This window comes from Coregonus lavaretus (genome assembly GCF_964263955.1).
Source record: "Coregonus lavaretus genome assembly, chromosome: 1".
In the NCBI taxonomy this organism is placed as follows: domain Eukaryota; kingdom Metazoa; phylum Chordata; class Actinopteri; order Salmoniformes; family Salmonidae; genus Coregonus; species Coregonus lavaretus.
The window spans coordinates 10,952,597-10,974,064 of record NC_139988.1 but is presented as its reverse complement, the minus strand read 5'-3'; the positions used below and the strand labels follow the sequence as shown (position 1 = coordinate 10,974,064).

Genomic DNA, 21,468 nt, shown 5'->3' with positions numbered 1-21,468 from the left:
ATATATTCTTTTTTTTAAATAAATTTCCTTTTATTACTTTCCAACCCCACCACCCCTTCCCTAGTTGGAGTAAACTAGTGAACAACAATGCTTAGGCCTCTACTTCCAGCTTTACATACTATATACATTTTATGGACACAGTCAATTTTACTATAATTCTATTTTGTTTGTTTTTACTCCTGAACTTCCTCTACCCTCAACCTCTCTGATCATTTTCAGGTATTTAGTCTTGCCCGCAGACTAAATCCATTAGTGATGGGCACCAATATTGAAAATCTATATCGATATCAGTTGCATTTTCGATTCGATATCGAAATCATATCGGTTTGTAGAAAATACATTGCAACTGTGTGAATGTTCACTCCATTATAAATTGTTTATAAATCCTACCATGCATAATTATTCTTCAGTTTTTTGCTAAATAGTGTATGTGGATTCGGAAATTCTTTGTTGATATATTCTGTCTGTATTATGTTTACTGTGGATTGTGTTTCCCTCTCTCCCTCCCCGAGGACCTGAGCCCAAGGACCATGCCTCAGGACTACCTGGCCTGATGACTCCTTGCTGTCCCCAGTCCACCTGGTCGTGCTGCTGCTCCAGTTTCAACTGTTCTGCCTGCGGCTATGGAACCCTGACCTGTTCACTGGACGTGCTACCTTGTCCCAGACCTGCTGTTTTCAACTCTCTCTCTCTACCGCACCTGCTATTTCAACCTCTAAATGACCGGCTATGAAAAGCCAAGTGATATTTACTACTGATTTACATTTAAATTTTTAGTCATTTAGCAGACGCTCTTATCCAGAGCGACTTACAGGAGCAATTAGGGTTAAGTGCCTTGCTCAAGGGCACATCGACAGATTTTTCACCTAGTCGGCTCGGGGATTAGAACCAGCGACCTTTCGGTTACTGGCACAACGCTCTTAACCACTAAGCCACCTGCCGCCCCAGATGTACTGATGTACTGACCTGTTGCAACCTCTACAACCACTGTGATTATTATTTGACCCTGCTGGTCATCTATAATCGTTTGAACATCTTGGAGAAAATTCTGGCCTTAATGGCCATGTAGTGTTATAATCTCCACCCGGCAAAGCCAGAAGGGGACTGGCCACCCCTCAGAGCCTGGTTCCTCTCTAGGTTTCTTCCTCGGTTTCTGCCTTTCTAGGGAGTTTTTCTTAGCCACCGTGCTTCTACATCTGCATTGCTTGCTGTTTGGGGTTTTAGGCTGGGTTTCTGTATAGCACTTTGTGACTTCTGCTGATGTAAAAAGGGCTTTATAAATACATTTGATTGATTGATTGTGTATACTGTGGATTGTGTTTACTATGGATTCTGTTTACTGTGGATTCTGTTTACTGTGGATTCTGCTTACTGTGGATTCTGTTTACTGTGGATTCTGTTTGCTTTGGATTGTGTTTACTGTGGATTCTGTTTACTGTGGATTCTGTTTACTTTGGATTGTGTTTACTGTGGATTGTGTTTACTGTGGCTTGTGTTTACTTTGGATTGTGTTTACTGTGGATTGTGTTTACTGTGAATTGTGTTTACTGTGGCTTGTGTTTACTTTGGATTGTGTTTACTGTGGATTGTGTTTACCATGGCAGCACCATTTCACCTAATCAAATTCTGGGTATATGTATTAACCCTTTCATACTCAGACCAAAATCCCACTAATGTATCATGCCTGCATTTCTATACCAGGTTTTTGGTATTTCTGAAAACGGTAGGAGGAAATAAATAAAGAAATAAAACATGGAGAAATAAAAGCCACCTAAAGACTTTGTCATAATTCCTGCATTTTCACAAACCCTGTAACCAAAATACAGGTGTCAGGTCTGTGTGAATGGTTCTCTGCTTCTATACAGGTGTCAGGTCTGTGTGAATGGTTCTCTGCTTCTATACAGGTGTCAGGTCTGTGTGAATGGTTCTCTCCTTCTATACAGGTGTCAGGTCTGTGTGAATGGTTCTCTCCTTCTCTACAGGTGTCAGGTCTGTGTGAATGGTTCTCTGCTTCTCTACAGATGTCAGGTCTGTGTGAATGGTTCTCTGTTTTTTAGCAGGTAAATCATTTACACTTCCATTGTTTAACGCCTCCCTACTTTGAACTGCAAACAGACCCCATGGTTTAACAACACCCCCCACCCCTCCCAGTTTGCCAATTACCCACTGATATATAGAAAGGGGTCTACCTGAACATAAGTGGTAACTAAGGGGCTGTTTGAAAGGGGGTCATATAAACATTGCCTTAGATTTTTTTCAGGTAACATACCACACCTTCTGTCTGAAATGGGTATAAATGTCATTGGCGAATAAAGGTAATTCTGCCAGGTGTGAAAATTAAATTGAATACAATGGGAACCCCATCCACAGTTGTTAGACCATCAGCAGGAAATTTAGCATTTGGTCCTCTGTAGCTCAATTTGTAGAGCATGGCGCTTGTAACGCCAGGGTAGTGGGTTCGATCCCCGGGACCACCCATACGTAAAAATGTATGCACACATGACTGTAAGTCGCTTTGGATAAAAGCGTCTGCTAAATGGCATATTATATTATATTATAATTCTGGATAATGGAGGCTACAGCCATCTCAGAGCTCCTTCTCTACCATGCTGAGAGATAAATCATGAATATGACTTCTTCCTCATCTAGTGATGTACCTTACTTAAAGCACATGGGCATGAACCAACCACCAACCAGCCCATATAAACCAACCACTTCTTCTTTGGAGTTTAATGGCAGTCTGCAAAATATATTTTTAGGTGCATTACTGCCACCCATATAAAACCAACCACTGCACTGCTGTTGACCTTTTATAAGCCCAGACAGTCAGAATGTCCCGACACACAATAGGAAAGCAGCTACGCTAATTATTCTGCCTCTTTGTTGCTCCCTAACAATTATTTACAGAGAGAGAGAGAAAGAGAGAGAGAGTAAAGAGAGATAGTAGAGAGAGAGGGAGAGAGAGAGAGTGAGTAGAGCGAGAGTAGAGAGAGTAGAGAGAGAGAGAGAGAGAGAGTAGTGAGAGAGTAGGGCCTGGGCTCTGACAGTAAATCTCAGTAAGACAAAAATAATGGTGTTCCAAAACAGGTCCAGTTGCCAGGACCACAAAAACGAATTCCATCTAGACACCGTTGCCCTAGAGCACACAAAAACTATACATACTTCGGCCTAAACATCAGCGCCACAGGTAACTTCCACAAAGCTGTGAACGATCTGAGAGACAAGGCAAGAAGGGCCTTCTATGTCATCAAAAGGAACATAAAATTCGACATACCAATTAGGACCTGGCTAAAAATACTTGAATCAGTTATAGAACCCATTGCCCTTTATGGTTGTGAGGTCTGGGATCCGCTCACCAACCAAGAATTCACAAAATGGGACAAACATCAAATTGAGACTCTGCAGGCAGAATTCTATGTACAGACTCAGTAAGAATTGCTATTGAGAGAGACCGCCGTAGGCAGACCTGGATCTCAAGAGAAGAAGGCTATGTGCACACCGCCCACAAAATGAGGTTTAAACTAAGCTGCACTTCCTAACCTCCTGCCAAAAGTATGACCGTATTTGACACACACATTTCCCTCAGATTACACAGACCCACAAAGAATTCGAAAACAAATCCAATTTTGATAAACTCCCATATCTATTGGATCAAATAGCACAGTGTGCAATCACAGCAGAAATATTTTTGACCTGTTGCCACAAGAAAAGGGCAACCAGTGAAGCACAAACACCATTGTAAATACAACCCATATTTATGTTTATTTATTTTCCCTTTTGTACTTTTAACTATTTGCACATCGTTACAACACTGTAAATAGACATAATATGACATTTGAAATGTCTTTATTCTTTTGGAACTTCTGAGTGTAATGTTTACTGTTAATTTTATATTGTTTATTTCACTTTTGATTATTATCTACTTCACTTGCTTTGGCAATGTTAACATATGTTTCCCATGCCAATAAAGCCCCTTGAGTTGAATTGAGTAGAGAGAGAGAGAGAGAGAGAGAGAGAGAGAGAGAGAGAGAGAGAGAGAGAGAGAGAGAGCTAGCACCCACTGCTATATTTCTGTGAAGAATCTACGGAGTGGTTCTTTCAGCTGCACAGTGGGAATGCAGGCAGACCAGGCAGGCAGTGGCAACTGGCTGGGAACAACCTACATGGCTACTGGCAGAGGGAGGGGAGTGGGAAGAGGAGGCAAGGGGGGAAATGACTAGGCATATAGTAATGTATGGCGTGAAGCAAATGCCACACTACATAAGGACTGGTTGTAAAGATGGAGACATATGAAGTACTAAATATAATTGAATGCAGTGCAATGGTGTGGACTGTGTACTGTGTGTGTGTGTGTGTGTGTGTGTGTGTGTGTGTGTGTGTGTGTGTGTGTGTGTGTGTGTGTGTGTGTGTGTGTGTGTGTGTGTGAAGTCACCTTGATAGGCCCCGTGCTGAAGCAGATCTTCCGGCTAGGTGGAGGGTCCTCCTCTTCAGGCAGCCCAGGTTTCTCATGACAGCTGGACTCAGGTTCGTATCGCTCATCTTCCTCCTCCTCCTCCTCCTCCTCCTCCTCCTCCTCCTCCTCCTCCTGCTCCTGCTGGCTCCCTCCAGAGTCCTCCCCTACTGCGCTGTACGTTCTGATAGCTACCTGTTCTCCCCCTGACTGATCCTCCTTTACAGTCCTCTCTTCCCCCTCCTCCGCTGTACCCCCCTGGCCCATCTCTCCATCTCCACCCTGCCTCCCCCTCTCACTGCTAGTGCCCTTGGGAGAGGTCTCCTTTAGCTGGGCCTCTCTCACTGTACTGTTCTCTCTATTCTCCAGAGAGACGTGGTGGATGTCAGCTTTAACTACGGTGCTGCTGGGCTCCTGGTCGCCAGAACGATCCTCAGACTGGCCCTCAGTTTTGGCCTGGGACTCAAAGTCTGGCCCAGTCTTATCCCGGCCCTCTCTGGGCTTGGGGAGTGTAGGGCCTCCATTCTGCCCTCCGTTTTGGCCATTGGAGGTGGAGGAGGATGAGGCCCTGAGGTTTCTGGGAGGCCCATCCTGGTCCTTCTGGCTGCGCCCCCCACCCCCTTCCTCCTCCTGGCTGGCTGATGGGCGGGCAGAAGCACGGTTCGCCCTCTTAGAGATGATTTTGGAGTTGAGCTGCACCCCCACCTTGGTGCTGACCCCCCGGGAGGGCAGCGGAGGTGTGGAGGAGAGGCGATGCAGGTTATTGCGGAGCTCTGAGGCCCGTTCGAAGACAGCGCTGAGCTGGGAGACGGTGGGGGACACAGCCTCGGTGGTGTCCAGGCTGTCCAGAGACTCTGTGCTGCCGTTGAACCGCGCCACCTTGAAGCCCAGGCCAGAGGTCTGCTCCATCTTCAGAAGGACCCGGTTGGTGGCAGCAGCCTGCTTCTCCCGCTCCAGCTGCTGGGCCGCCTGCTGTTGTTCGAAGATCTTCCGTGTCTGCTGCAGCTTGGAGTAGCTGGATGATGAGGCTCGGGGAACCTGCCCATTCTCCGCTTTGGCATTAGGGTCGAACCGGTTAACCCGCTCTGAGACAGTGGATCCCAGCTTCAGCAAGGCGCTGTGGTCCACATTCTCATTCAGGCTACCGGCTCTGGGGAGGGAGAGACGCACCCTCTCAGTAGTCTTCTCCGGGTCCTCCCCTCCCTCCCTGCAGGGAGATGTGCTCCCTGGGCCTTGCATCTGTTGGAACATGTTCTTGATACGGTGCACGTTGGAGCCATAGCTCCGGCGGCCGCGGGGGCCTTCCTGCATATGATCGCCTTTCGCAGCATTGTCCTTGGCAGGCTTCAGCGCCTGCATCCCCGCCTCGTACGCGTTCCGGTGCGGGGATGGGCTCCTCAGCGTCGAACCTGAGCCGGTGCTCTTGGAAGATGTGGAATCGGTCTTCATCATGATCAGTCAAGCATCACAACGGCTGCTCAGCAACGACATCTTTCCCTTTCCTCGGTTGTCAGCATAAATTGGTCCGTTCTCACCAACAGTCAATGATGTTGGGGAGACCGTGCGCATATGTGCGGTGCCGACTACAATTACATTGCAGAAGAGAATAAGAAAAACGACGGTATTGTTTTAGGGTGCGTGCATCCAATGTATTCCTATGGAAATTGTAAACGATACATTAGTAATTAAAACACCAACCTGACCAAAAACCAGGAGGAAAATGCCCTGGTTACAAAAACATCACTGCAGAAAACTGGAACAGTATCCTAATGAACGCTGGATTTTCCACTGACGACAGATTTATTCAGTTGAATCCCTTTTCACGAGCAGCAGCATCATTTTGATCTCTTGATTTTCTGAGCTGCTGATTTCTTCCTCTGGGTCCTCTTTGCTCACCTAAAACGGTTGTTGCTATCTGGGATCGTTGGGAAGGCCAAACTCTGGCGTTACCTCGTTGAAGTTTACATTTTAAATGGTTAGGGTTAGGGTTAGGGTTAGGGTTAGGTAAGGGTTATGGTTAAGGTTAGGATAGGGGTTAGGGTTTAGGGTATGGACGCCCCAATGATCCCGGATAGCGCTTACCCACGTTAACGCTGCTGAGGATGTGATGCAACAGGGTCATAGCGCTGGTCGGGTTCATTGGTCCTCTACGTTTTAATTCCTACACCGGGAATGTAAACATAGTGATAATCAATATATTTGTGAGGCCAACTCCATACACACGTTTTATATCATTACAATTATATGATATCCAATAGACGAGGCAAATAAACATAAATCTACTTTACCCCTCAAATTTAGGGCACTTTAGGACCCTGAGGAAATCAAAACCCGAGTGCGTCAGATTACTGTGTCCAATGATGATGTATCCGTTTTATATCGTCGCTTCCTGTATCCACTACCTGTCTTGCCTACAAGTTTGATAATACAATGTTATAGCAGTGAGTGACATTGTGCACTATTTTCTCAGCTTCACTATAAAACCCTACCGTGTTGGTTTGTAGGCTATGCCGCCTAGTCTGGTTCTGCATCTCATGCGCTCCATACATTTTTTTTTTAGGCATTTTAGCAGACGCTCTTATCCAGAGCGATTTGCAGTTAGTGAGTGCATACATTTTTTTTTAATACTGGTCCCCCGTGAGAAACGAACCCACAACCCTGCTCTACCAACTGAGCTACACGGGACTTACCTTGTCCGTCTAATGCGTTTTCCCTATCTACGAATACAGACTGTAAATGAGCTAAATCTCAGAATATGTAGGAAGATAAGGTTTAACATAACGACCAGTAAAAATGTATATCCGAAATTATAACATATTAAACATATAATATAACATCACAGTGATGGGGGCAGACGTTTTGATCAAGAGAGACTTTTAGAAAAGATGCACTTTTTCTCTAACATTAAATATACAAATATGTATTTTACAGTTATAAGACAGGTGAAATCTTATAGTTAGTCGTTTTATAAATTGATTATACTATATTTACCAAAAATATAAGTCATTTCAAGCCTTATTCATACAGTTTTGTTGAATAGGAAATACATCAAATACAATATTTCATATTTTCATATTTTTATCATATTTGTACTGTGCACTTGAGCCTGTGTCCTAAAAAGTGACTACACCTCAGCAATTTAGAACTGCTTTTACGAGAAAGGTTAGATTTTAACCTTTCTTGGAGTATGCAGCATTTGCTGTTTGTTTTGATTGTGTTTCAGATTATTTTGTTTCCAATAGAAAATGAAAGGTTAATCATGTATTGTGTCATTTTGAAGTCACTTTTATTGTAAATAAGAATATGCCATTTAGCAGACACTTTTATCCAAAGCAACTTAGTCATGTGCGCATACATTTTTACATATGGGTGGTCCCGGGGATCGAACCCACTACCCTGGCGTTACACACGCCATGCTCTACCAATTGAGCTACAGAGGACCGTAATATGTTTCTAAACACTAATACGTTGGCCTCCTGAGTGGTGCAGTGGTCTCAGGCACTGCATCGCAGTGCTAGCTGTGCCACTAGAGATCCAATAGTGCCAGCGTCGTCCAGGGTATGGGAGGGAATGGCCGGCAGGGATGTAGCTCAGTTGGTAGTGCATGGCGTTTGCAACGCCAGGGTTGTTGGTTCGATTCCCATGGGGGGCCAGTATGAAATACAAAAAAGGTTATCATGTCTTGGGGGTATGCTAACTTCCCCTGTTATTGTAATGGTGAGAGGTTAGCATGTCTTGGGGTATGCTAATCTCCCCTGTTATTGTAATGGTGAGAGGTTAGCGTGTCTTGCGGGTATTAAAGCTGACAGTCTTCACGTTAACCGCGCAGTCGTTGTGTCATTTCACATCCAAAGTGCAGGAGTACAGAGCCAAAACAACAACTAAATGTGTCACTGTCCCAATACTTTTGGAGCTCACTGTATTAGCATACGGATATGAAATCTTAGAGTGACTGATATAAAATAGAAAGGGCCACCAACCAGCAACTACATTTTTAGAGAACATAGAATATACATTTTCAGGGTGCTTTAGTAGTAGACATTATACAATAGAGTGACAGGGTCTTATTTAATGGTTTTTCTTATGTTTTTTAAAGACATTTCCTTCCCACATACATTTTGTGGAATCACAAGTGCCAGATCATTCAGAGGATTGATTGGATATGATGACTGGCAATGCAGTTACCCCTATCATTGTATAGGTGGCATGGAACACTAGGAGAAAGTGGCAATGTGACACAGTTAGTCATGGAAGGCAGACTACATGGCTGATCTTTTCATTGTATTCTCAAACCTACAGGCATGGAGTCACACACACACACACACACACACACACTTTAGGAAGTTATTACTGTGTAGTGTGTGGATCAGAAATAGCCCTGAAGCCCCTGGATGAATGCTACCCAGCCCTCCTCTCAACTTGGCCCTGTCAATCACAGCTCAAAACAAGACCCTCCGCTCCTCTTGGCCCTGTCAATCACAGCTCAAAACAAGACCCTCCTCTTGGCCCTGTCAATCACAGCTTCAAAACAAGACCCTCCTCTCCTCTTGGCCCTGTCAATCACAGCTCAAAACAAGATGGCAGACTGGACAGGCTGGAGATTTATTTTAACAGTCAAGTTTAGTCAATATGACACCAAGCAATTTTTTATTTACATTGATCACTTATCCTATAGCAAATTATAATTTGTGTGTTACGATAGATCTTTTAGAGAACTTACCAGTGATTAAATAGGTTTATAATAAGAGGAGGCATATTGTGCTGCCAGTATATACAGTGGGGGAAAAAAGTATTTAGTCAGCCACCAATTGTGCAAGTTCTCCCACTTAAAAAGATGAGAGAGGCCTGTAATTTTCATCATAGGTACACGTCAACTATGACAGACAAATTGAGATTTTTTTTCTCCAGAAAATCACATTGTAGGATTTTTTATGAATTTATTTGCAAATTATGGTGGAAAATAAGTATTTGGTCACCTACAAACAAGCAAGATTTCTGGCTCTCACAGACCTGTAACTTCTTCTTTAAGAGGCTCCTCTGTCCTCCACTCATTACCTGTATTAATGGCACCTGTTTGAACTTGTTATCAGTATAAAAGACACCTGTCCACAACCCCAAACAGTCACCCTCCAAACTCCACTATGGCCAAGACCAAAGAGCTGTCAAAGGACACCAGAAACAAAATTGTAGACCTGTACCAGGCTGGGAAGACTGAATCTGCAATAGGTAAGCAGCTTGGTTTGAAGAAATCAACTGTGGGAGCAATTATTAGGAAATGGAAGACATACAAGACCACTGATAATCTCCCTCGATCTGGGGCTCCATGCAAGATCTCACCCCGTGGGGTCAAAATGATCACAAGAACGGTGAGCAAAAATCCCAGAACCACACGGGGGGACCTAGTGAATGACCTGCAGAGAGCTGGGACCAAAGTAACAAAGCCTACCATCAGTAACACACTACGCCGCCAGGGACTCAAATCCTGCAGTGCCAGACGTGTCCCCCTGCTTAAGCCAGTACATGTCCAGGCCCGTCTGAAGTTTGCTAGAGTGCATTTGGATGATCCAGAAGAGGATTGGGAGAATGTCATATGGTCAGATGAAACCAAAATATAACTTTTTGGTAAAAACTCAACTCGTTGTGTTTGGAGGACAAAGAATGCTGTGTTGCATCCAAAGAACACCATACCTACTGTGAAGCATGGGGGTGGAAACATCATGCTTTGGGGCTGTTTTTCTGCAAAGGGACCAGGACGACTGATCCGTGTAAAGGAAAGAATGAATGGGGCCATGTATCGTGAGATTTTGAGTGAAAACCTCCTTCCAACAGCAAGGGCATTGAAGATGAAACGTGGCTGGGTCTTTCAGCACGACAATGATCCCAAACACACCACCCGGGCAACGAAGGAGTGGCTTCGTAAGAAGCATTTCAAGGTCCTGGAGTGGCCTAGCCAGTCTCCAGGTCTCAACCCCATAGAAAATCTTTGAGGGAGTTGAAAGTCCGTGTTGCCCAGCGACAGCCCCAAAACATCACTGGTCTAGAGGAGATCTGCATGGAGGAATGGGCCAAAATACCAGCAACAGTGTGTGAAAACCTTGTGAAGACTTACAGAAAACGTTTGACATGTGTCATTGCCAACAAAGGGTATATAACAAAGTATTGAGAAACTTTTGTTATTGACCAAATACTTATTTTCCACCATAATTTGCAAATAAATTCATTAAAAATCCTACAATGTGATTTTCTTGATTTTTTTTCCTCATTTTGTCTGTCATAGTTGACGTGTACCTATGATGAAAATTACAGGCCTCTCTCATCTTTTTAAGTGGGAGAACTTGCACAATTGATGGCTGACTAAATACTTTTTTTCCCCACTGTATGCTATTTTGAAGTCAGATGATATTATGTGAAACGACTGTAAATATTATTTCAACAGCTGTGTCAAGGATATTGTTGTATGCCATGAGGCTGAATAGTGGTGTGGACATGGTGTTTAAGTGCAAATCAGTTCACTGGCCGAATTCCATGTTATTTGTAACCTCATGTAAATGTAACCTATCAAAGTGATATCCTTTGGTGCTTGTGTTCCTGTCTACTTGTACACAGTGTGTGTGGCCAGTGTAATGGTGGTCAAGGCAGATATCAAGGCTTATGCACCTGTGGGAGCTGTTTGTGTTCCAGCTGCAGAGAGAGACCATCCAGAATGAATTTGAACCCTTCCTGAAACACTATGGTAAGGCTGAGATTAAGTCACCTCTTTAAAAACAGTAGAACCTGAAGCTTGTGATTAGGCCTTTAATGATGTACCAATAGCAACAATGTAAAGCCTTCCCAATGAACAGATACATGTTGATTGTAATTTCTTCACATCTTTTAATTTAAACCTCCATTACATGTATAGGTGTGTCACAACTGACATTCATGCAATAGTCTGCAGGGATCATCAATTACACAACAGTTACAATTGAGTCATTTAGCAGACGCTCTTATCCAGAGAGACTTAGTTAGTGCATTCATCTTAAGATAGCTAGGTGAGACAACCACATATTACAGTTATAGTAAGCAAATTAGTAGATGTCTAAACTCACTCTCCCATTCTGAAAAGCGGGTCTACAATGATCCCATGCTGTTTAAGTGCAACATGCAGTCCTTCCCGGACCTGCCCGGTTGGCTTCGTTTTACCCAGAGGCACCCCTATGATAATGGCTTCCTCTACGGCACCCACTGGCCCAGGGAGAGAGTATGATAGAGTTACACAGTACAGACTCATCAACTAGGGGCCCCAAATAGCACCCTATTCCCTACATAGTGCACTACTTTTGACCGTAGCCAGGCTGAGGAATAGGGTTCCATTTGGGACAGAGACACACTGTGTCATGAGGATCTAGTTTAGAACTTATCTCTAACATTTGAAACATATTTGAAGCAAGAAATGCATAAAATATATTTCTGGGCACTGTATGGAGCTTGTAATGGTATAAGGATAAGGGTAAAACTTCTCTCCATTTCTCTTTCCATTTCTGATCACAGTGACTTACAAACAGAGCTATGACCCGTTCAGAGGCAGACTGTTCATAATGATTGACCCTCCAGGTGTTTGTATTTATTATTAATATTATCCCCATTAGTTCCTGCCAAGGCAGCAGCTACTCTTCCTGGGGTCCAGCAAAATTAAGGCAGTTATACAATTTTAAAAACATTACAATACATTCATAACAGATTTCACAACACACTAAGTGTGTGCCCTCAGGCCCCTACTCCACTACCACATATCTACAGTACAAAATTCATGTGTACCTGTGTGTAAAGAGCGTATGTTATCGTGTGTGTGTATGCATGTGTCTGTGCCTATGTTCGTGTTGCTTCACAGTCCCCGCTGTTCCATAAGGTGTATTTTTATCTCTTTTTAAAAAAAATCTGATTCTACTGCTTGCATCAGTTACCTGATGTGGAATAGAGTTCCATGTAGTCATGGCTCTATGTAGTACTGTGCGCCTCCCATTGTCTGTTCTGGACTTGGGGACTGTGAAGAGACCTCTGGTGGCATGACTTGTGGGGTATGCATGGGTGTCTGAGCTGTGTGCTAGTCGTTTAAACAGACAGCTCGGTGCATTCAACATGTCAATACCTCTCACAAATACAAGTAGTGATGAAGTCAATCTCTCCTCCACTTTGAGCCAGGAGAGATTGACATGCATATTATTAATGTTAGCTCTCTGTGTACATCCAAGGGCCAGCCATGCGGCCCTGTTCTGAGTCAATTGCAATATTTGTGGCACCTGACCACACGACTGAACAGAAGTCCAGGTGCGACAAAACTGTAGGACCAGCCTTGTTGATAGTGCTCTTAAGAAGGTAGAGCAGCGCTTTATTACAGACAGACTTCTCCCCAGCTCAGCTACTGTATCAATATGTTTTGACCATGACATTTTACAATCCAGGGTTACTCCAAGCAGTTTAGTCACCTCAACTTGCTCAATTTCCACATTATTTAATACAAGGTTTAGTTGAGGTTTAGGGTTTAGTGAATGATTTGTCCCAAATACAATGCTTTAGTTTTTGAAATATTTATGTCTAACTTATTCCTTGCCACCCATTCTGAAACTAACTGCAGCTCTTTATTGAGTGTTGCAGTCATTTCAGTCGCTGTAGTAGCTGACGTGTATAATGTTGAGTCATCCGCATACATAGACACACTGGCTTTACTCAAAGCTAGTGGCATGTCGTTAGTAAAGATTGAAAAAATAAGGGGCCTAGACAGCTGCCCTGGGGAATTCCTGATTCTACCTGGATTATGTTGGAGAGGCTTCCATTAAAGAACACCCTCTGTGTTCTGTTAGACAGGTAACTCTTTAGCCACAGTATAGCAGGGGGTGTAACACCATAACACATATGTGCAGACGACACAACAGTAGTAGGTTTGATTACCAACAATGACAAGACCACCTACAGTGAGGAGATGAGAGCTCTGGGAGTGTGGTGCCAGGAAAATAACCTCTCACTCAACGTCAACAAAACAATGGAGATGATTGTGGACTTCAGGAAACAGCAGAGGGTGCACCCCCCTATCCATATCGACGGGACCGCAGTGGGGAAGGTAGAAAGCTTCAAGTTCCTTGGCGTACACATCACTGACAAACTGAAATGGACCACCCACACAGACAGTGTGGTGAAGAAGGCACAACAGAGCCTCTTCAACCTCAGGAGGCTAAAGACATTTGGCTTGGCACCTAAAACCCTCACAAACTTTTACAGATCAATTTGTTTACTGTTAAATAGCATTGTATCTGGTCAAACACTATTTTTTCCAAAACTTTATTAAGGGTTGGTAATTTGAGCCAGTAAAGGGGGCTTTACCTATTCTTAGGTAGCGGAATGACTTTATGTATTCTGTGATGGGAGAGTATTGAGTCTAAACCATGTAAACACAGTGGCTGCATTCAAAATGGCATTACTGTTGACCAAGGCTCAAAATGGCACCCTATTCCCTATATAGTGCACTAATTTTGGTCAGGGCCCTATGGGCTCTAGTCAAAAGTAGTGCACTATAGTAGTGCCATTTCAGATACACCCAGTGACAGTAGTGAATACTTGTTTATTTATTTCTCCCACTGGCCTTGATTTCAGAAAAAAGAATGCCCTACCAGGCTGAGTTCTTCATCCCACTCAGGGAGATTGAGAAGGTGCTGCCATCTACAGTTCAGGAAGACACTAATACTAGTAGAGACTCACTACAGTAGCTCAACCTGGCCCTAGCCTAGTGGTCTGGTTTGTTTGTGCTTTAGCCAACTCATTTGTCATAGGTTTTGCCTACAGCACATATGGGACCCAGCTAGCTCAACTCCACACAGAACACATACTGCTAATGAGAGAGAGAGTGAGAGAGAAAGAGAGAGTATAGAAAGAGAGAGTAGAGAGCGAGCAGAGAAAGAGAGAGAGAGAGAGAGAGAGAGAGAGAGAGAGAACAATATTCCACTTGGATTATGATATTTGGTCTATACCACCTAGTGGAGGAACTTCAAAGTGTACCAGTAAATTCCAAGTCAGGTATAAAGGCAGTTAAAGGTAGACACAGCGAAATGACGTTCCAAGAGCAGCACTGCAGATATTGAGATCTGCAAGATGCAAGACTTCACTGTTCGCTCTCACACAGTCACACGCAGTATCTGCACATGTGCACGGGTTCGCTTCAGCGTGGTAGCCAGGGCACCAAAACAGCTGAGAGGTTGAGAGGCTTCAACATTCTTAGGGGAAAATTCCGACCCCAAATTGAGCGCCCGTAAATGGAACCTAATCCCCATTTTATGCACTTTTTTTCTCTATGCGTATTCTGACCTTTAATTTAAGCATGAGAATAGCATGCTATTTACCCGCTATTCATTTTGGGTGGAGATTGAATAAATGAAGGTGTGTGTCTACAGATACGCTGTATTCTGACCTTGATTTAATTCCCTCATAATTCCACCACCTTGACACGCAACTACTTTATTTTTCCCTATAGAAATAACACCATTCTCCATGCACTGTAATTTACAACTTGTTAAGAGCTATTGATAAGAGCTAGGTAAATGAGTAATCCGTTTGGATAAGGGAATTGTAAATATAAATGACAATTGTTTTAGATCTATTTTACCTTATAATCGCTGGAGACAAATGTGAAACCAGTCATATGGCAACAAACTGAAGCATATCAACATATCAACTTTCCCACAGTAAGGTTGATGAAATGCTGTGCCATTACGCATAATTTAAATTGTACAGCCTTTTAACTTGCAGGGATGGGCACTCTAGAATGTCTTAATTATAAGCTACCCCCAGTTTCTCTGTTTCCTGTTTCTATTATGTTAAATATTAGCCACTAACAGTATGGACGTCAGTATGCCTAATAACACATATTCAACTGCCAATTTACTGTTAGTTCCCTTCAGTTGGTGTAGCCTACATTATCATTCAATTTCATTCCATTGTTTCGTTTACATTCATTTGCTTTCTATGTAAACTCTGTCACGGCCGTGTGGTTGTTGCTGAGGATCATTAGTAACACTTGATAATATAAAAAAATATGGCATGTAGGCTAATTCAATCGTTATGGAGCGGAGAGCAGACCAAGCCATAACAGTTTGATCCGACCCGACACATGGCACAATACTTGGCTGTCTTCACACAGGTCCATGGTTAGTGTAGGCAATAGACAAGGGTATAGCCTACTATTCTACACTATTCTCCCTGTTATAATTCTATGTACACTAATCTACCAACATTACCATGGGTTGAAGAACTGAATGTGGCAATTTTCAGAATGAATCAAACCACAGTTTTCTTTATTTTGTGCATAAAGACTCTCCAGACCTGTTTTTTTTATGATTCATAAATACTTTCCTAAATCTAAATAATCTACAAGATCAGAGAATTTTTTTATCTACCAATTGGTGCTGAAATGTAGATGAATATGCATATATTTAGATGTCTTTCTTTCATTGATCCCTAATATTCTGAACCCGTTTTCTCAATATATTCTAGTGAGTCTGTCGCCACAATTCAACTAAAAGTTACACCGTATTTAAAAGGATGGCTTAAGATAAATGCACTGAAACACCTATTGAATGAAAACTCCACAAGATAATCTGTTGCCCAGAAAGTGGGAGGGTTTTCAGCAGTTGAATGAAATGTATTCAGAACGCGCAAAATAGCCACACCTGCAGAGGTAAGTCTGAATAAGTTAAGTCTGAATACCAAATACTGAGAAGTGCGTAGGAAAGGCGTAAATTACCTAAGTCTGAATCGGCCCCCTAGTTGTTGCGGAAATTGACCCACTATGCTGTTTACTTTCTGCATCTACTTCATATCGCTGAGTCTACCTTTAATATTGGGGTTGATGGTTAATATTGCCATACAATTTACTGTTGTATTTTATTGAACGCATGTATGTTATAAACACATTATTACATTCACTAAACTAGCAATAAACTGTTTAGGAAACAGAATGTGATTTCTTTTTTACTAAACGCTAAATCATTGCTATTAAATTCAACCATAATGGTAAATTCTTCACTTGTTTTCGCAGAGAAATCAACACTGACACATTACCCAGTAACACAGTGGAATACATTTGTCTGAATAAACTGTACAACAACAAATTATGATTATGAAATGTATACATGGATTATTTTTTTGAAAATTGTTTTTGTTCCAACAGGAAATGAAGCCATCCAAACAATTCATACTTCTGGGTATGCTGCTGGTTTGCTGTGGGATTTGAGACGTTTTCTCTTCACATGATGAATTCTTTATCCTCTTTCTTTATCACATTATCCTTTGATTGCAAATATTTTGGAGTGACTGAGTTTTGAGTGACTGTTACCACTGAATTTGTGTTGAAGTATTTAAGCGTGACTTAATTTGAGTCATTCTGCCATAGGTTTGGAGTCCAATATGCATTTTATTGTAGAGGTAGAATTTTGCTTAACTTAAATAATATATTCAATGTTTTTTCTAAATAAAACCCCTAACCGACTCCATTATTGTTTTAATGGTCATCCCCATCACCAAATAGCCTTTGTAATAATTATGTAATTACCATGTAATAACATTTGTCCATCGAGTTCTTATTAATCAGAGGAGAGCTGGCAATGACGCGCCTAGTACTTACCATTCTACTATCAAAGAGTAGCAATTTAGGAACACAATAAAAAAAAAGCAAAGCACAACAAATAGCCTACAAATTACAGGTTAACCACAAAGAGGCAGCATCGACTTTTATCCACTTCATCCACATCGTCTTTAGGAAGACAAATCCTCTTGAAAAAAGTAAAATAACAGAATAAAAACTCCGCGTGTCATCTGCGCTTCATGTTCAAAAGAAAAATACAGATGATCTATAAAAGGGCATTGTAGTAGAATCGCATCCACAGAATCCACACGTTTCAGCATGTCTTCGTTTTGTGACTGGACTTGTGAATGTGTAGCGCCAAGCCTGGTTTGGAGGATATCCTTCTGGAATGTAACTGGAGAACTTCAAGTCTGTGGCGGAAAACAAAAACACGTAGACCTGCAGTAGGTAGAACATAGAGCCGTGTGAGGTAGACAGACAGTAGCCCACACAGTGGCCCAGTCTAATTCAAAACTGTTCCACGGAACACCTCCAGGGGTCAGTACAAGGCTACATGGCTAATTCTAGTATCCCAACAAAACGGTGACAAGGCTCAGAAGATCCAGTCAAAATGTGTGGCTGACTGTGCAGATGGTGATGTATATTATAGTCAACTAATATTCATTATTGCGTAATTATTGTGTCATTGGAAATTAGAAAATGGTTAGTTTATTTCAACCAAAACAACTATGCCTAATAGCACGTCAATGTTTATCCCAATTGCTCCTTACCAATCTGATCTACAAGTCCCACTCATCAGGGTTTGGTGAGGAAGACATCTAGTCAGTTGTAATAACTTGGGCTACACTGGTTAATGCCTCAATATTATATCTCCCAAGAACGGGACCAACATTGGCTTTTTTGGAATTATGTGTTTGACTATAAGCCTACAATATTAGATTTTAATGCAAGTTACACTTTTATATTATTTGGGAGATTATTTTACCAACAGCCAAAAAATAACATATAAAAGATTACATTTTTATAATAAGCCACTGTCGCTGAATTGTCTGTTGGTTTGATGTGAGATGATTGGAGAAAACCAAGGTGACATGTCAAACATTAAGTAGACCACTTCACATGCTTTATTCAGCATCCAAATAATTAAAAACATCTTGATTTATTATACATGTACAACATCAGTACAGATTCTCTTTTTTTCAAAACCATGAAAGTGTGTCTGCTTCTCAGATTTTTAAAAACTCTTTCCCTTTTTTAGAAAACCTTCACAAAAAAATGTTTCTTCAACAAACAAAACACAAACATCAGGAGGGGTTTGAGTGGTGCTTTAGTGGTGCAGTGATAGGGAAAATATCAAGGGTAACATAGACGGTGGACACAAACATCAGGTGGGGAAATGAAATACAACTAAAAACAAAACCACTTGCTTAAATCCACACCAGACACCATTGGCATGCATTATATCCACTGTAAATCATATTTCAGAACTGTTAATTAACCAACACTTGACAAATAAAACAATTGTACTACCCTGACAGGGTAGGAAGACAATGTGTTGATTTGTTAGCACCAAAGATCCGAGGGTTGTTAACTAATTATGACAGGAAAGGATTTCTCTAACAAACGCCAATAACTGGACCTCATGAGTTCATATTATAGCACCTTTGACAGTTGTTTTCTATCCAATAATATTCCTGTAGTGTAAAATCGTCCCTAGGCTTTGTGAAACATTTTGGGTAACATGGACTTCTTCTCTGAGGTAGCCATTAATCTATTCAAAATTAATGTGAATTTTCAGGTGTTTTTCTGTCATGAATTTAGAACAAGAAGACACTTCACTGTCATTTTTTAAGATTTATTTAATACCAGAAAATGGTACATAGCATTTGTGCTTTCATTGTCCTTCCGCAGTGGTAAAAAACGGCTAAAAAGTCACCTGTATCTCATTGTGTTTCTCCAGGGGGGATTTTACACGTTACAACTTTCAATTATTTTCTTGTTGCCAGTGGAAACAAAATATTATTTTGTAAGTGTCCTTGATTGTTGTAGGTTTCGGTTGAAGTAGCAGTCCCCCAAATTTATTTTCTTCAGAATCAAAAACATGCAAACGACGTCTTCAGAGTAGTTTTAAGCTCGTGGACCAGTGGCAGCCGAATGAGTTTGTAGGTAACGCATAGAAAATAGAATTAGAGATGACTGCTAGAAAAAACAAACAATTTCATGTCCATATTTCTTTTTGTTTTTATACGAAGCAGACGGGGCCAACTTCGACGCCAAACTCCTGATCAGGTGCACCAACGTCCATAGGAGCGATGTCAATGATGGGCAGGCGAGATGTTTTTGATGTCTTGTAGTCGATGACTGTCTTGCCCCATGTGCCAGTATGTGACTGTGGAGAGAGAGAAAGAGAGAGCGAGAGAGAGAGAGAGAGATAGATAGGAGAGAGAGAGAGAGAGAGAGAGATAGATAGGAGAGAGAGAGAGAGAGAGAGAGAGAGAGAGAGAGAGAGAGAGAGAGAGAGAGAGAGAGAGAGAGAGAGAGAGAGAGAGAGAGAGAGCGAGAGAGCGCATAGGTCAGAATCAGAAACCAGTCCTAGTAAAGATGATTGATGACACACTAACCTCTATATAACCTCTATTTTATGTAGTCACTTGATCCATCTTTAGTTCCATAACATGGATTTCACACTATCTTAAATTCAAAACAAAAAAGAGAGAGATATATAAAAGTGACAAGGGAGTAGAAGAAGAGAACAGAGGAGAGTAGAAGAAGAGAATAGAGGAGAGTAGAAGAAGAGAATAGAGGAGAGTAGAAGAGAGGTAGAAGATATTAGAAGACAGTAAAAGACGAGAGTAGAAGAGAGAATATAATAACAGACAGCAGAAGGGAGTGGAATGATAAGAGAAGGGCATAGAGGACAGTAAAAGTGGACAGTAGTAGTAGGTGTCTCACCGTGCAGCCGTCCTCGCTGACGGTGTATGTGAAGCGGCTGTTGCCCTCGGCTCTGATCTCGATCTCGTTGGCTCCCTGGAGCAGCAGGGCCTTCTTCAGGTTGCCCGTGGCCTCGTCCATGTAGGCGATGCTGTTCTTGCAGTGGTACGTGACATTCTGGGACGCCTCGTTGGACATCAGGCGCATGAAGGTCAGCTGGATGTTGACGTCCTCTGGGTTGGAGCCCTCGCTACCATAGTGGAACTGGAGAGGAGAGGAAGGGGGTGGGAGGGAGGGAGGGGTTAGTATCATGAAGGCAGTTTTTTAGTGAAGGCAGGTCACTAAACCTTGAGTCCAAGTTCCATGTCCCTAGCAATCCAAGTTTGAGTGTAAGTCTGAGTCGTTTCTACTCAAGCTCTGATTGGAGTCCTTGTCACCTGGTTACGCTGAATGGTCCTTACCTGGAAGCCATTATCCATAGACTCTGAGAACCAGATGTGCTTCTTCTCCCTGATGTTCTTGCTGGTATACCAGTTCTTCATGGGGACGGTGTCCTGGGATGGGTAGACGCAGGTCTCTCCATTCTCCATGTTGCAGAAGACCTGGACAGCATCCAGAGGAGAGCCCTGGTTGGGGTCCACCCAGTACTGGCCTGTGGGTTTAAGAGAGAACAGAATATAAGCCATCAAGGTGCTTAAGGTGACAATAGAAGTCAAATAAAGTAGACATTATTATATTGATAGAGTTTTTCATGTAGGCTCCTAGCTCCTTGATGTCTTTGGCTGTTTCCTTTTTAAATATTGAATACATTAAATCATTAAATCATTCAACCAACCAACCAATCAACCAATCAATCAATCAATCAACCAACCAAACAATCCCTGATCACAGCATGCCTATATATATAACCAGTGTCTGTCTGGGGCATGGGCTGGACTGAGCCTGGAACTTACCGCTCTTCCACTCGGGGTGGCACATCCTGATGTCACGGCACATGCGGGCGGGGTTCTTCTGGGTTCCCTCAGGGCTGCGGATGTTCTCAACCTTCTGGCTGAGGCTCTTCAGGGTGGTGTCCACCTCCATGTCACGGTCGTTCATCATGTCAGGCTCATCAGCACGGTAGTGGTATCCTCCTCCTCCACGCATGGGGTCAGGTCCCTTCTCCTGGTTGTAGATTGGTGCGACATGGAAGCCGCCACCAGCGGGACCTGGGGGTCCGGGCAGACCAGGAGAACCAGGAGCACCCTGGGTAGGAAAGAAGAAGACAGAAAGGAGTCAAATCTGGCATCAAAGGCTTGTGCTATGTGTGTGAGGATCTGTGTGTGTGCACAGTAAATGTGGAGGTCAGTTTGAGACTTACAGCAGGTCCCATCTCTCCGTTGCGACCACGGGGTCCGGGGGGTCCGATGGGTCCAGGCAGACCGTTCATGCCATCCTTACCAGTGGAACCAGAAGAACCGTGGGGTCCCTGTAGGAC

General features: G+C 42.7%; 3 protein-coding genes across 3 annotated transcripts in view; 1 reads left to right on the top strand and 2 right to left on the bottom strand.

The window, feature by feature from the left end:
• The window catches only part of LOC311126314 (neurabin-2-like), a gene marked incomplete at both ends in the record, with an annotated part of 81,058 nt that extends 75,156 nt beyond the window's left edge, over window positions 1-5,902 (bottom strand). The window contains one exon of the mRNA XM_084158505.1: window positions 4,433-5,902. Coding sequence (XP_084014631.1) covers window positions 4,433-5,902 — 1,470 coding nt within the window. The remainder of the gene's footprint in view (window positions 1-4,432) is intronic.
• Window positions 5,903-11,101: 5,199 nt separating this feature from the next.
• LOC311121148 (epsilon-sarcoglycan-like) lies at window positions 11,102-14,190 on the top strand (the record flags this gene model as incomplete). The annotated part of the gene is made up of 3 exons (XM_084157929.1): window positions 11,102-11,185; window positions 11,556-11,667; window positions 14,078-14,190. 3 exons carry the CDS (start codon window positions 11,102-11,104, stop codon window positions 14,188-14,190), a joined length of 309 nt encoding a protein of 102 aa, XP_084014055.1.
• Window positions 14,191-18,156: 3,966 nt separating this feature from the next.
• The window catches only part of LOC311121042 (uncharacterized protein), a 35,016-nt gene continuing 31,704 nt past the window's right edge, over window positions 18,157-21,468 (bottom strand). The window contains exons 43-47 of the mRNA XM_084157919.1: window positions 21,352-21,459; window positions 20,945-21,236; window positions 20,453-20,643; window positions 20,013-20,255; window positions 18,157-19,449 (exon numbers count right to left, since the gene is read on the bottom strand). Of these exons, the coding sequence (XP_084014045.1) occupies window positions 19,303-19,449; window positions 20,013-20,255; window positions 20,453-20,643; window positions 20,945-21,236; window positions 21,352-21,459 (981 nt within the window). The 3' untranslated portion in view covers window positions 18,157-19,302. The remainder of the gene's footprint in view (window positions 19,450-20,012; window positions 20,256-20,452; window positions 20,644-20,944; window positions 21,237-21,351; window positions 21,460-21,468) is intronic.